This window comes from Oncorhynchus mykiss, chromosome 26 (genome assembly GCF_057628025.1).
Source record: "Oncorhynchus mykiss isolate SJ-2025 chromosome 26, ASM5762802v1, whole genome shotgun sequence".
Taxonomy (NCBI): Eukaryota; Metazoa; Chordata; class Actinopteri; order Salmoniformes; family Salmonidae; genus Oncorhynchus; species Oncorhynchus mykiss.
Genome location: NC_143047.1, coordinates 1,824,483 through 1,840,432, shown reverse-complemented (window position 1 = coordinate 1,840,432; position 15,950 = coordinate 1,824,483). Strand labels below are relative to the sequence as shown.

Sequence of the window (15,950 nt, the reverse complement as noted above, 5' to 3'; positions counted from 1 at the left end):
CTCCGGGAAGAAGCCCAGAAACCATGGTATTGTCTGTATGACAAAAACATGTAATAAATTAAACTCTATTGTAGTTTGAATGACAGTTGAACTGTGCCAGCATAACAACAACATTAGGGTAGACTAGTTGAATATGCATACATGTGCACAGGCACAGAGATTACATTTACAACAATATTTAGCCTAATAGAAAGAAATATGGCATAACCCTCAACCTTTACACAGAGACCAGACAGTATAAATGTACCTAGGTAGGTAAACTCAGGAAAAAAGATTTGCCCTCTCACTGTCAACTGTGTTTATTTTCAGCAAACTTAACGTGTAAATATTTGTATGAACATAACAAGATTCAACAACTGAGACATAAACTGAACAAGTTCCACAGACATGTGACTTACAGAAATTGAATAATGTGTCCCTGAACAAAGGGGGGGGTTCAAATCAAAAGTGACAGTCAGTATCTGGTGTGGCCTCCAGCTGCATTAAGTACTTCAGTGCATCTCCTCCTCGTGGACTGCACCAGATTTGCCAGTTCTTGCTGTGAGATGTTACCCCACTCTTCCACCAAGGCACCTGCAAGTTCTCAGACATTTCTGCAGGGAATGGCCCTAGCCCTCACCCTCCGATCCAACAGGTCCCAGAAGTGCTCAATGGGACTGAGATCCGTGCTCTTCACTGGCCATGGCAGAAAACTGACATTCCTGTCTTGCAGGAAATCACGCACAGAACGAGCAGTATGGCTGGTGGCATTGTCATGCTGGAGGGTCATGTCAGGATGTGCCTGCAGGAAGGTTACCACATGAGGGAGGAAGATGTCTTCCCTGTAACGCACAGCATTGAGATTGCCTGCAATGACAACAAGCTCAGTCCGATGATGCTGTGACACACTGCCCCAGACCGTAATGGATCCTACACCTCCAAATCGATCCCGCTCCAGAGTACAAGCCTCGGTGAAACGCTATTTCCTTCAACAATAAACGCAAATCTGACCATCACTCCTGGTGAGACAAATCCGCGACTCGTCACTGAAGAGCACTTTTTGCCAGTCCTGTTTGGTCCAGCGACGGTGGGTTTGTGCCCATAGGCGATGTTGTTGCGGGTGATGTCTGGTGAGGACCTGCCTTACAACAGGCCTACAAGCCCTCAGTCCGGCCTCTCTCAGCCTATTGCGGACAGTCTGAGCACTGATGGAGGGATTGTGCATTCCTGGTGTATCTCGGGCAGTTGTTGTTGCCATCCTGTGCCTGTCCCACAGGTGTGATGTTCGGATGTACCGATCCTGTTGTTACACATATGGTCTGCTACTGCGAGGATGATCAGCTGTCCGTCCTGTCTCCCTGTAGGGTTGTCTTATGCGTCTCGCAGTACAGACATTGCAACTTATTGCCCTGGCCACATCTGCAGTTCTCATGCCTTCAGAGTCAGTAGAAAGGCCTCTTTAGTGTCCTAAGTTTTTATAACTGTGACCTTAACTTCTTGTTGACAGGGGGCAGTATTTTCACGTCCGGATGAAATGCATGCCCAAATTCAACTGCCTGCTACTCATCCCCAGAAGATAAGACATGCATATTATTAGTAGATTTGGATAGAAAACACTCTGAAGTTTCTAAAACTGTTTGAATCATGTCTGTGAATATAACATAACTTATTTAGCAGGCGAAACCCCGAGGACAAACCATTCAGATTGTTTTTTTTTTGAGGTCACTCTCTTTTCAATGTTTTCCTCCTGTATTGAAGACAGATCATCCCGTCTTCAATTTTATTGATTATTTATGTTAAAAAATACCTAAAGTTGTATTACAAAAGTAGTTAACAGGTAACTTTTGAGATATTTTGTAGTCACGTTGCGCAAGTTGGAACCAGTGTTTTTCTGGATCAAACGCGCCAAATAAATGGACATTTTGGCACGTTTGATCCATTTTATAAATCGATGGAATTAATCAAACAAAAGGACCATTTGTGATGTTTATGGGACATATTGGAGTGCCAACAAAAGAAGCTCGTCAAAGGTAAGGCATGAATTATATTTTTATTTCTGCGTTTTGTGTCGCGCCTTCAGAGTTGAATTATGGTTTCTCTCTTTGTTTACGGAGGTGCTATCCTCAGATAATAGCATCGTTTGCTTTTGCCGAAAGCGTCCCACATATCCGAGCGAGGTTAACTTCTTAACATTCGGTGAAATTGCAGAGCGCAAAATTCAAACTATAGTATTATAAATATTCAACTTTCATAAAATCACAAGTGTAATCAAAATAAAGCTTAACTTCTTGTTAATCCAGCCGCTGTGTCAGATTTCAAAAAGGCTTTACGGCGAAAGCAAACCATGCGATTATCTAAGGACAGCGTCCCGCATACAAACACATGAAAAACATATTTCAACCAGGCAGGTGCAACAATAGCGAAAAATGCCTTACCTTTGATGATCTTCTTCTGTTGGCACTCCAAAAGGTTACATCGCAAATGGTCCCTTTGTTCGATAATGTCCTTCTTTATATCCATAAAAACTCAGTTTAGCTGGCGCGCTTCAGTCAATAATCCACCCAGTTTCCCTCCATCAAAATGCATGCAAAATGCACATAGAAAAACTTCAATTTCTGGCTCATTTTTCCAAAAACCAGCCTGAAACTCTTTCTAAAGACTGTTGACATCTAGTGGAAGCCCTAGGAACTGCAATCTGGGAGGACTTGGCCTTATAATAAAAGTGATAGCAATTGAAAATAGGGGTAGGCTGATTGTTTGGGGGGGGGGGTGGTTTGTCCTCTGGGTTTCGCTTGCCATATCAGGTTTATTATACTCAGACATAATTTGAACAGTTTTAGAATCTTTAGTGTTATCTACCAATTATATGCATATCCTAGCTTCTGGGCCTGAGTAACAGGCAGTTTACTTTGGGCACGCTTTTCATCTGGACGTCAAAATACTGCCCCCTACCCAAGAGAGGTTAATTGCCTACCGTCTGTAAGCTGTTTGTGTTTTAACGACCGTTCCACAGGTGTATTTTCATTAATTGTTTATGGTTCATTGAACAAGCATGGGACACAGTGTTTAAACCCTTTACAATGAAGATCTGTGAAGTTATTTGGATTTTTACAAATAATCTTTGAAAGATAGGGTCCTGAAAAAGGGATGTTTCTTTTTTTGTTGAGTTTAGGTTGGCAGGTCTACATACAGCCATTTCTATCAGGCATGCTTAGGCAAATATTTTTATACTAAAGGCAGCTTCAGTTTTTGAGATTTATTGTATTATTGTTTCTCCTCACTGTTTGCTAGTACACTTAGCCAGCTAGCTTGCTGGATATACAATACTTGTTATTTACATCTTGGAATCCTATCTTGCGTCATGCCTATAATTTTGTGATTTAAATGCATCCACGGTCATAATCATAACCAATGTCAACCCTTGTCAATTATGTTACATAGTTAGCTAGTAAAACAATTTAGTTGCTGATGTTACACATGTTTGCTAACAAGTTACAAACATACAAACTACTGAAAGAGCTGCTTCCTGTGCTTGGCCCTACTATGTTGAACATAATAAACGGCTCTCTATCCACCGGATGTGTACCAAACTCATTAAAAGTGGCAGTAATAAAGCCTCTCTTGAAAAAGCCAAACCTTGACCCAGAAAATATAAAAAACTATCGGCCTATATCGAATCTTCCATTCCTCTCAAAAATTTTAGAAAAGGCTGTTGCGCAACAACTCACTGCCTTCCTGAAGACAAACAATGTATACGAAATGCTTCAGTCTGGTTTTAGACCCCATCATAGCACTGAGACGGCACTTGTGAAGGTGGTAAATGACATTTTAATGGCATCGGACCGAGGCTCTGCATCTGTCCTCGTGCTCCTAGACCTTAGTGCTGCTTTTGATACCATCGATCACCACATTCTTTTGGAGAGATTGGAAACCCAAATTGGTCTACACGGACAAGTTCTGGCCTGGTTTAGATCTTATCTGTCGGAAAGATATCAGTTTGTCTCTGTGAATGGTCTGTCCTCTGACAAATCAACTGTAAATTTCGGTGTTCCTCAAGGTTCCGTTTTAGGACCACTTTTGTTTTCACTATATATTTTACCTCTTGGGGATGTTATTCGAAAACATAATGTTAACTTTCACTGCTATGCAGATGACACACAGCTGTACATTTCAATTAAACATGGTGAAGCCCCAAAATTGCCCTTGCTAGAAGAATGTGTTTCAGACATAAGGAAGTGGATGGCTGCAAACTTTCTACTTTTAAACTCGGACAAAACAGAGATGCTTGTTCTAGGTCCCAAGAAACAAAGAGATCTTCTGTTGAATCTGACAATTAATCTTAATGGTTGTACAGTCGTCTCAAATAAAACTGTGAAGGACCTCGGCGTTACTCTGGACCCTGATCTCTCTTTTGAAGAACATATCAAGACCATTTCAAGGACAGCTTTTTTCCATCTACGAAACATTGCAAAAATCAGGAACTTTCTGTCCAAAAATGATGCAGAAAAATTAATCCATGCTTTTGTCACTTCCAGGTTAGACTACTGCAATGCTCTACTTTCCGGCTACCCGGATAAAGCACTAAATAAACTTCAGTTAGTGCTAAATACGGCTGCTAGAATCCTGACTAGAACCAAAAAATTTGATCATATTACTCCAGTGCTAGCCTCTCTACACTGGCTTCCTGTCAAAGCAAGGGCTGATTTCAAGGTTTTACTGCTAACCTACAAAGCATTACATGGGCTTGCTCCTATCTATCTCTCTGATTTGGTCCTGCCGTACATACCTACACGTACGCTACGGTCACAAGACGCAGGCCTCCTAATTGTCCCTAGAATTTTTAAGCAAACAGCTGGAGGCAGGGCTTTCTCCTATAGAGCTCCATTTTTATGGAACGGTCTGCCTACCCATGTCAGAGACGCAAACTCGGTCTCAACCTTTAAGTCTCTACTGAAGACTCATCTCTTCAGTGGGTCATATGATTGAGTGTAGTCTGGCCCAGGAGTGGGAGGGTGAACGGAAAGGCTCTGGAGCAACGAACCACCCTTGCTGTCTCTGCCTGGCCGGTTCCCCTCTTTCCACTGGGATTCTCTGCCTCTAACCCTATTACAGGGGCTGAGTCACTGGCTTTACTGGGGCTCTCTCATGCCGTCCCTGGAGGAGGTGCGTCACCTGAGTGGGTTGAGTCACTGATGTGGTCATCCTGTCTGGGTTGGCGCCCCCCCCCCCCCCCCCCCCCTTAAGTTGTGCCGTGGCGGAGGTCTTTGTGGGCTATACTCAGCCTTGTCTCAGGATGGTAAGTTGGTGGTTGAAGATATCCCTCTAGTGGTGTGGGGGCTGTGCTTTGGCAAAGTGGGTGGGGTTATATCCTTCCTGTTTGGCCCTGTCCGGGGGTGTCCTCGGAGTGGGCCACAGTGTCTCCTGACCCCTCCTGTCTCAGCCTCCAGTATTTATGCTGCAGTAGTTTATGTGTCGGGGGGCTAGGGTCAGTTTGTTATATCTGGAGTACTTCTCCTGTCCTATTCGGTGTCCTGTGTGAATCTAAGTGTGCGTTCTCTAATTCTCTCCTTCTCTCTTTCTCTCTCTCGGAGGACCTGAGCCCTAGGACCATGCCCCAGGACTACCTGACATGATGACTCCTTGCTGTCCCCAGTCCACCTGGCTGTGCTGCTGCTCCAGTTTCAACTGTTCTGCCTTATTATTATTCGACCATGCTGATCATTTATGAACATTTGAACATCTTGGCCATGTTCTGTTATAATCTCCACCCGGCACAGCCAGAAGAGGACTGGCCATCCCACATATGCTCTCTCTAATTCTCTCTTTCTTTCTCTCTCTCGGAGGACCTGAGCCCTAGGACCATGCCCCAGGAATACCTGACATGATGACTCCTTGCTGTCCCCAGTCCACCTGACTGTGCTGCTGCTCCAGTTTCAACTATTCTGCCTTATTATTATTTGACCATGCTGGTCATTTATGAACATTTGAACATCTTGACCATGTTTTGTTATAATCTCCACCCGGCACAGCCAGAAGAGGACTGGCCACCCCACATAGCCTGGTTCCTCTCTAGGTTTCTTCCTAGGTTTTGGCCTTTCTAGGGAGTTTTTCCTAGCCACCGTGCTTCTTCACCTGCATTGCTTGCTGTTTGGGGTTTTAGGCTGGGTTTCTGTACAGCACTTTGAGATATCAGCTGATGTACGAAGGGCTATATAAAATAAATTTGATTTGAATTTGATGAGGTGTGACACATAAGTTAGCAGGCGCCAAGCTAACAAGCCAACTCCAGTCATGTGCTAACGTTTGCTGGTTAACCTAGCTTTACTTGGCTGGTTGCAATGTTGTAGCTTGCTGTTTAACAGCCATATCTACAACTAAAAGGAGAAGACATTTTACAACCGAGATACAAAAGATCTCTAATTGTAAAACCTCTTCTATTTTTTTGTCATAGATATGGCTACCTGTAGTTGTTTAGCTAACTTAGCTACCTAGCTAGCTACCTAGTTAAGTTAGCAAACAGAAACATTTGTTTTCCCCCCACTGTTACACAGTAGTATGTTTGCAGGCAATACTCAATATGAGTTTCAATAGATAAACTAAAGTTAATTGGTGGCTTGCAGAAAAAATGACTTTGGCTGTAGCTGAGCTTCTAACAGCTTAATCCAACACTTTGTTTCGAATCCTCATCGCTATATTCCAGTTGAAACATGTATGGTTGAATGTCACCATGTAGCTCATAGAACATACCAAAATGCTCCATGTTCAAATTTGTGTTGCTGAGAGGAATCACTTGAAACCATTGCCTCTGGTCAGTTCATTCAGTTTTGCCCAAGGATTGTGTTGTTTTCAAATATGGCCGCCTTGGGGAAGGATGGAGGCCAGAACAGGAAGTACCTCCCAACACAAGTTGTTGTCTTTCAGAGACTGGAAAAAATGCTTATGTATTTAGCAATGAATCCGGCGATAGGAACATTGCTGAAAGACGCACAATGCCTCTATCGAACAAGGACAACCATATCTATGCGCACAAAAGTGTCGAGTGCGATCACTATATAATATGAAGGCTTCACGAAATGCCACCTCCCTCCCCATCAATACACCAGAAGCTGTCATAAGGTGTACCATTCAGCGTGTGAAACCCCAGACCTGCCTTTCTCCTGGGCAATGTGATAACCACATCTCATTGTTGTAGAAATGCCTGGGACATGATGAAAACAAGCCCTGATTCCCCCAGGGTGAAATTCCCCTTAAAATACTCTCATCAACCTTAATCATCTCTTTTGTTACTGTATAATCACTGTTTTTATCAAACTATTTCAAAGAAAAACATCATGCATTGATAAAGGTTAGTTATCTGGCTCCAAGTTTGTGTCAAGCCTTTGATGACAGTTGGTCTGTAGAATTTTCACGCAATATAATTTCTCTAAATCAGGGTTAGCAGGTTCCTTCCTATGTGTCTGCCTATGGGTAACACATGGAATCCTGTAGTAACCAAAAAAGTGTTAAACAAATCAAAATATATTTTATATTTGAGATTCTTCAAGGTAGCCACCGTTTGCCTTGATGACAGCTTTGCACACTCTTGGCATTCTCTCAACCAGCTTCATGAGATAGTCACCTGGAATGCATTTCAATTAACAGGTGTGCCTTGTTAAAAGTTAAATTGTGGAATTTCTTTCCTTCCTAATGCGTTTGAGCCGATCAGTTGTGTTGTGACATGGTAAGGGTGGTATTCAGAACATTGCCCTATTTGGTAAAAGACCAAGTCCATACAAAGCGAAAACAGGTTTTTAAGCTAATTTATAAAATAAAAAAATGCCAGGGTTGTGGGTTCTATTCCCATGGTGTATATATTTTTTTTAATCCGCTCACTACTGTAAGTCTCTCTGGTTAAGAGCGTCTGCTAAATTACTAAAATGTGTGTGTGAGTGTAACAAAGAGATGCCTGTGTGTGTAGAGGGGTGGGATTGATAAAATTGTTTAATTTGAAGCGATTTAGTGTGTCTTACTGTGTGTGTGTGTGTGTGCGTGTGTGCGTGTGTGCGTGTGTGTGTGTGTGTGTGTGTGTGTTCGTGTGTGTTCGTGTGTGTGTGTTCGTGTTCGTGTTCCAGAGCCCTGTCCTCCACTGAGCTCTCAAAGTCCTTCTTCCCTTTGACTGGAGACCAGCAGACAGACGCAGACATCCTGGGCTTCATTAGGGCCCGACACAACCTGCTCAACAGGACAGGTACTGTACACACTATTTAAATACATCCTTTGGATCCACAATTTACATGATATTAAAGCACTCTGCCTCTATACACCAACTAGTAAAGAGTGTGGTTCTTGGTTTAGGGTGAAGTTGCTCCTAGACGCTGATCTTGGGTTAGTTTTGATTGGGAAGGGGAAGCTGATCCTAGATCTATACCTAGGGGAAACTTCAACCCAGAGCATGGTCCTTTGTAGTACTGCTGACAGCGACACAGAGCCCAGTCTAGTTCAATACTGCTCTCTCCTGGTGAGGAGATGCCACAGCAGCAAGTTGCCAGTCCTCACTCTCTGCAGCCTGGGACTGCCAGGCCTATAGGCTCACTTCTAAGCCAGGCACACTTAGCATTTCCTTGTGAATTAGGACTGCACCCACACTTTAAGATCAAACAAGTCACTGACAGTTTGTGGAATGAGTTATTAACTATAAAATAGTTATTTTATGAGTGCAGCACTAATTTAGGGTAACATTTTCTATCTGCTTAAAACATAACGGTATTACTCAAAATACTTGCAGCTTCCTTGTTAACAAGATGGCAGAGATCATTTATGTGCATCTAAAATAAATATACTTATAACACGTATATAACCAATCCATGTGACCAAACCAAACGTGAATTGCTGCATTCCAAAAATGTTCTCTATCTGTATAAAACGTTACGGTTGCTTTTCATAGTAAATCATCTTTGCAATGATATGCAAAAATGGTGTGCAATGGTGTAGAACTATGTCTCCCTCAGATAAGGATACTCAGATACTAGTGAATTCCGAAAGTATTCAGACCCCTTGACTTTTTCCACATTTTGTTATGTTATAGCCTTATTCTAAAATGGATGAAATACATATTTTCCCCATCAATCTACACATAATACCCCATAATGACGAAGCAAAAAAACAGGTTTTTAGATGTTTTTGCCCCCCAAAAACCACCAAAATATGAAATACCTTATTTACGTTTGTATTCAGACCCTTTGCTATGAGTCTCAAAATTGAGCTTGGGTGTATCCTGTTTCCATTGATCATCCTTGAGATGTTTCTTCAACTTGATTGGACTCCACCTGTGGTAAATTCCATTGATTCAACATGATTTGGAAAGTTACACACCTGTCTATATAAGGTCCCACAGTTGACAGTGCATGTCAGAGCAAAAACTAAGCCACGAGGTTGAAGGAATTGTCCTTAGAGCTCCGAGACAGGATTGTGTCAAGGCACAGACCTGGGGAAGGGTACCAAAGTATTTCTATAGTATTGAAGGTCCCCAAGACCACAGTGGCCTCCATCATTCTTAAATGGAAGAAGTATCGAACCACCAAGACTCCCCTTACAGCTGGGCGGCTGGCCAAACTGAGCAATCAGGGAGGTGACCAAAAACCCGATGGTCACTCTGAAAGAACTGCAGAGTTCCTTTCAAGTCTCCCAGAGCTTGAAAACTCCCCAAATACAGGTGTGCCAAGCTTGTAGCATCATACCCAAGATGACTCGAGGTTAATCGCTGCCAAAGGTGCTTCAACAAAGTACTGAGTAAATGGTCTGAATAGTTATGTAAATGTGATATTTCAGTTTTTTTTTTTTTTTTATACATTTGCAAAAATTGCTTGTCATTATGGGGTATTGTGTGTAAATTGATGAGAGGATTTTAAAAAAAAAACAATTTTATAATTAAGCTTGTAACTTAACAAAATGTGGAAAAAGTCAAGGGTCTGAATACTTTTTGAATGCCCTGTATACACTGATTGTACAAAACATTAGGAATACCTGCTCTTTCCATGACATACTATAGCCTGACCAGGTGAAAGCTATGGTCCCTTATTGATGTCACTTATTAAATCAACTTCAATCAGTGTAGATGAAGGGGGGGAGACAGGTTAAAGAAGGATTTTTAAGCCTTGAGACAAATGATACATGGATTGTGTATGTGTGCCACTCAGAGGACATCCAGCCAACTTGACACAACTGTGGGAAGCACTGGAGTCAACATCGGCCAGCATCCCTGTGGAATGCTTTTGACACCTTGTAGAGTCCATGCCCGAATAAATTGAGGCTGTTCTGAGATCAAAAGGGGGTGGAACTCAATATTAGGAAGGTGTTCTAATGTTTTGTATATGCAGTTTTATAGTTATAGTTTTTAGTGTGTGGCAGTGTACGGAACAGACCATCAGTCCCTCTTGCTTTGCTTTCCTAGAATTCCCACAACCTCATCTTGAAAGGTCTCGTCGCACTCATAAAACTGTCACACGCTAGTTTCTAGACAGACACGCTGGACTCCAATGTTCCCTCAAATTTTTTCCAGCACTTAGCAAATTTCAGTTCTTGTGAGCGGAAACCTGAACGTTGTGAGCATTCTGTGCAATTTCTGTCACTTTTACTGTGAACACTGCTAGAGAAAAAGGTGCTATCTAGAACCTAAAACAGTTCGGTTAACCCTTTGAAGAACCCTTTTTGGTTCCAGGTAGAACCCTTTTTAGTTCCATGTGAAACTATTTTTACAGAGGGATCTACATGGAACCTAAAATAGTTCTACCTGGGACCAAAAACGGTTTTCCTATGGGGACAACCGAAGAACACTTTTGGAACACTTTTTTATAAGAGTGTTCCCGCTTACAGTTTTACATAGTGGCTAATTGGTTTGGGCTTAATGTCCACATTTACTCTTAAATCTCTACCCGGTACAGCCAGAAGAGGATTGACCACCCCTCGAGCCTGGTTTCATCCTAAATCCCAATTCAACAAACATCTATTTGGTATTTGCTGTGCGTGCTGCCCAAATTGTGGGCCCTTCCAACTGTAGGCTGGTGTATTACCTTGTCACAGGAGCAAAAAGGCTGCTGTTTAAACACAGGCACGGGCCTAAGTGTGCTAAAGAGGTGTAATCTGTCACTCTCAACCTCACCGGACAAACAAAAGAAAACCTCAACCAAGGGTTAAGGTATAATTAAATTGGTGGTACACAGGACGACTAAGGACCATCGCATATATGTGAATTAGAGTTCAGAGCAGTCTGACCCAGTTGGATGCGTTTCTAACCGATTCCTCTGGAGAATCTTGTCGCCTGACCTGCTACCATTTCCCTTTTGTACACACCGCAAATTAGCATTAATCGCAATGGTATAAATTGTCAGCCAAGTGGGGAAAAATATAGTTCAAACTTCCCATGTCCTAAATCTCAATTGTTTGAATATGCCTCCCCTGAAATGTTATTTATTATCAGATTTTTACTTTGCAATCAGTTCCCTCATCAGCTGTGACAATACTGTATTATAAACAACAAAGAGTTATACTTTATTGACAGACATGTTTTTGCTTTTCCCCTACGGTCCCATCAACTGGTCATTCTGTGAGTGTTATATCATAATAACAAGCTTATAACATAAACTCCAGCCACCCCCCTACTGCTTCAAGTCCCCAAATATGGAGGACAGAGTAATGAAAGCGCTATACAAATTACATGTATGATTATTATTAGCATCATATGTATTAAAGCCACAAGAGGCAGTCTGCTATTGGTACATACATTTTTGGACTTTGAAATGAATTACATACAGCCATTGAGAATTGAGCAATGTAACTTGTAAATGCCTTGTAAGCTTACTTCATGATTTAGTTTAATTGCCTCACCCCATCAGGAGATATGTGTGTTTTATGTCATTGTAAACAAACACTGTATCACTTCAAAACATCTTTACAATTATTATTAGTATTTTATTTCGATCTCATGGATGGTCAGTCCTTGCATCCATAGATTTGTCTATGAATTTGAGTGGTTACATTTCTCCAGCCCCATTCCTTAGCTGTTTACCAAAAAGAGTGACAGGTTGCCCGCTTTGTTGTTGTTTAAATCCCAGATCGCTCCTTTATTAATACATTATAAACAGGTGGCTCATAAAGTGTTACCTGATCAGCTGGTAGACTCCAGCAGGGCAATGTTAAAAAGAAAAAGGCTATTGCAACCTCTTTGCAATAAGGAATTGATACAAAGCTCAAGAGAAGTTTCAAGTGTTTAATACCAAGGATACAGTCAGCTGAGTGCATCCATTTAGAAAGATCACAACACATTTTATACTCTTCCTTTGTAGGTGTCACCGCCCCAGCTATACATTTTATGACCCCGATGAGTTTCCCTCTTTTCCCCTGTGGAATGTCCATGGTCCTCTCTTTGTTTAGCCAAATGTCAGAATCACACCCCGTCCATCTTCTGTTCTGGGCCTGACACTGCTCTCTGATCCGAGGCCATTTCCTCTTATCTGATTAGGTCCTGGTTTCTAAATTAGCATACACACAGTTTCATGGCCTAAATTCCATTAATACTCACAGTAATCATTCACTACACAAGATACAAACAAACTACAGTTTAACTTGAAACGTTACATTTTAATAGAATCCATCAGTAACAAGGCTAAAAGGAGCTAATGTCATGCCCAGGTCACGTCAAAAAGGTGACCAGGTGGGTCTAGAGGCAGGGAACTTTCCACATTAATCACTCAGGTGTGCAAGCAAGGGGACATTTTCTCCCCCTTTCTGTCGCTCTCTTTCCCTTTTTCTTCTCTCTCTCAATCATGCAACTAACTCTGTCATAAGAAGATACAGGGTTTGTAATAGTAGAATTGGTCTTGAACCTACAGAAACTATAAAGTGTAAAAACTGAAGCTTTTAATCAATGTTCTAAACATTTATTTTATTAAATAAAATAATTGTACTCCCTCTCCCTCTAAACCTTTCAAACAAACGTACCCCATATTAGTCAAACATTGTGCATCTGAAACAAAGAATATGATTGGTATAACAAGATCTATTGTATGGAAAGCATTTGATATGGGGTGTCATGGGATCTAAGCCCATTTATACTTCATTGTCTTGTATGTTTTGTGTTTCAGGGCCACCTCTGCCATGACCAAAATGCTTGTCTTGTGGCTGCATCCCGAGCAGAAGTGAAGGAGTGCCACCCGGGAACATCTGAATGTGTTCGACACACATAGGATCTATGCGATTGGTGCCTAATGAACTCAACCCAGATGCTCTCACATGTCCACATGAAACCCAGGCCTCAATTATGTTAGAATGGATGTTGGTTGGATGAAAGGGAACTGGAGGAAGACTAAAATTCACTCACACACACACACACACACACACACACACACACACACACAGACCCAATTTCTCTCTCAGACATACAAACACACACACTCACCCACTCTCACAAACACTAGTGGTGTGTGGGTCATCCCTGTTAGTGAGCATTTCTCCTTTGCCAAGATAATCCATCCACCTGACAGGTGTGGCATATCAAGGAGCTGAACTTCTTCGGGATCGGTGCCCCTTCCATGGGACGGTTGAGCTAACATAGCATGAGGTTGTAAGTAACAAGAAAATTTCCCAGGACATAGACATATCTGATATTGGCAGAAAGCTTAAATTCTTGTTAATCTAACTGCTCTGTCCAATTTACAGTAGCTATTACAGTGAAATAATACCATGCTATTGTTTGAGGAGAGTGCAGTTTTGAACATGAAAAGTTATTAATAAACAAATTAGGCACATTAAGGCAGTCTTGATACAAAATTTTGAACATAAATGCAATGTTTCATTGGATCAGTCTAAAAATGTGCACATACACTGATGCCATCTAGTGGGCAAAATCTAAATTGCATCTGGCCTGGAATACTACATTATGGCCTTCCGCTTGCATTTCAAAGATGATGGTACAAAAAAAATACAAATTAATGTTTATCTTTTACCAGATCTATTGTGTTATATTCTGCTACTTTCCTTCACATTTCCAAAACCTTCAAAGTGTTTCCTTTCAAATGGTACCAGGAATATGCATATCCTTGCTTCAGGGCCTGAGCTATAGGCAGTTAGATTTGGGTATGTCATTTTAGGCAAAAATTGAAAAAAAGGGGCGGATCCTTAACAGTTTGGTCATTACACAATGCCAAAGATGTCTCAAGTTTTGAGGGAACGTGCAATTGGCTTGTTGACTGCAGGAATGTCTACCAGAGCTGTTGCCGCTTCCAACATAGTTTTAGAGAATTTGGCAGTACGTCCAGCTGGCCTCACAACCACAGACGACATGTATGGCTATGACAACTAACACAATTGCATTCTATCGCAAGCACAGAGACACCGTAACGAGATCCTGAGGCCCGTTGTCATACCATTAATCCGCCTCCATCACCTCATATTTCAGAATTATAATTCACGGATCTGTACACAATTCCTGGAAGCTGAAAATGTCCCAGTTCTTCCATGGCCTGCATACTCACCAGACATTTCACCCATTGAGCATGTTTGAGATGGTCTGGATCACCTTGTACGACAGCGTGTTCCATATTGCACAGCCATTGAAGAGGAGTAGAACAACATTCCACAGGCCACAATTAAGTCTGATCAACTCTATGCAAAGAAGATGTGTTGCGCTGCATTACACCAGATATTGACTGGTTTTCTGATCCACGCCCATTTTGTTAAGGTATCTGTGACCAACAGATTCATATCTGTATTCCCAGTCATGTGAAATACATAGATTAGGGCCGAGTGAATTTATTTCAATTGACTGATTTCGTTATATGAACTGTAATTCTTTAAAATTGTTGCATGTTGCGTTTACATTTCTGTTCAGGAAATATGTGAAAATCTGAGGCCTGCACCTGACCCGGCAATATAGAAAATGCACTGTGGGCTACAGTTACAGATGGTCCCCCAAAAATTTGACAGGGGTGCAGGATTTATTTTGCCTGAGTTAGAAATGTTTCTGCTTATAATTTCCAACATTTTGGTAGGCAATTTGTTAGTCAATGTGTCTGTAATTAGATACATGCAGTTTCTCATCTGTCATTCATTATATGTTGCCCAAGAAGACTAAATAAACCTTTGCTCACCAGAATGTCATAAATCGATAGAGTTAATGCTTCAATCTAGTTTGCATCGGCACCTTTCATCTCGGCTTCCTTCGTGGAGAAGTACCAAGTACAAAATGCAATAACTAAAAAAATAATTACATTTTAATTTCCAATTTTGCAAATGACATCAGTTTAACCGGTTGTAAGGAAATAGAAAGCTGTGAAAATGACCCAACATGTTTCTGTTAAGATTTCAGTTCGACTTGAATGTATATTTTATGTGTTTGAAATACTATAAGCTTTTGTGTTGCTGATAAAGATTGCACCTCTACAGATGGTATCTAACTGGCTATGCATGCCATCGATAGAATGCAAATTAAGAAATCATGTGACGAAGCTAAATAAAAATAAACTATACTATGAAACAAAGATGAATGATAATAAAAAGCTTTGGAGTACCTTAAATTCAATTTTGGGGAATAGAGCCAACTCGGCTCCATCGTTCATTGAATCAGGTGGCTCATTTATCACAAAACCCACTGATATTGCCAACTACTTGAATTACTTTTTCATTGGCAAGATAAACAAACTTAGGGATGACATGCTAGCAACAAATGCTGACACTACACATCCAAGTATATCTCACCAAATTATGAAAGACAAGAATTGTACTTTTGAATTCTGTAAAGTCAATGTGGAAGAGGTGAAAAGATGGTTGTTGTCTATCAACCACGACAAGCCACCAGGGTCTGACAATCTGGATAGAAAATGACTTAGGAGTGGCAATATCGTCCGCTATTATCCTATTTGCCACATCTTCAATTTAGGCTTACTAGAAAGTGTGTGCCCTCAGGCCTGGAGGGAAGCTAAAGTCATTCCACTACCCAA

The 15,950-nt window shown here is 41.4% G+C and overlaps 1 protein-coding gene across 1 annotated transcript in view; it reads left to right on the top strand.

Moving 5' to 3' along the window:
• Window positions 1-13,782, top strand: part of kif6 (kinesin family member 6) — a 217,028-nt gene extending 203,246 nt beyond the window's left edge. Inside the window, exons 20-21 of the mRNA XM_021585670.3 lie at window positions 8,091-8,206; window positions 13,098-13,782. Coding sequence (XP_021441345.2) covers window positions 8,091-8,206; window positions 13,098-13,114 — 133 coding nt within the window. The 3' untranslated portion in view covers window positions 13,115-13,782. The remainder of the gene's footprint in view (window positions 1-8,090; window positions 8,207-13,097) is intronic.
• Window positions 13,783-15,950: the final 2,168 nt, after the last annotated feature.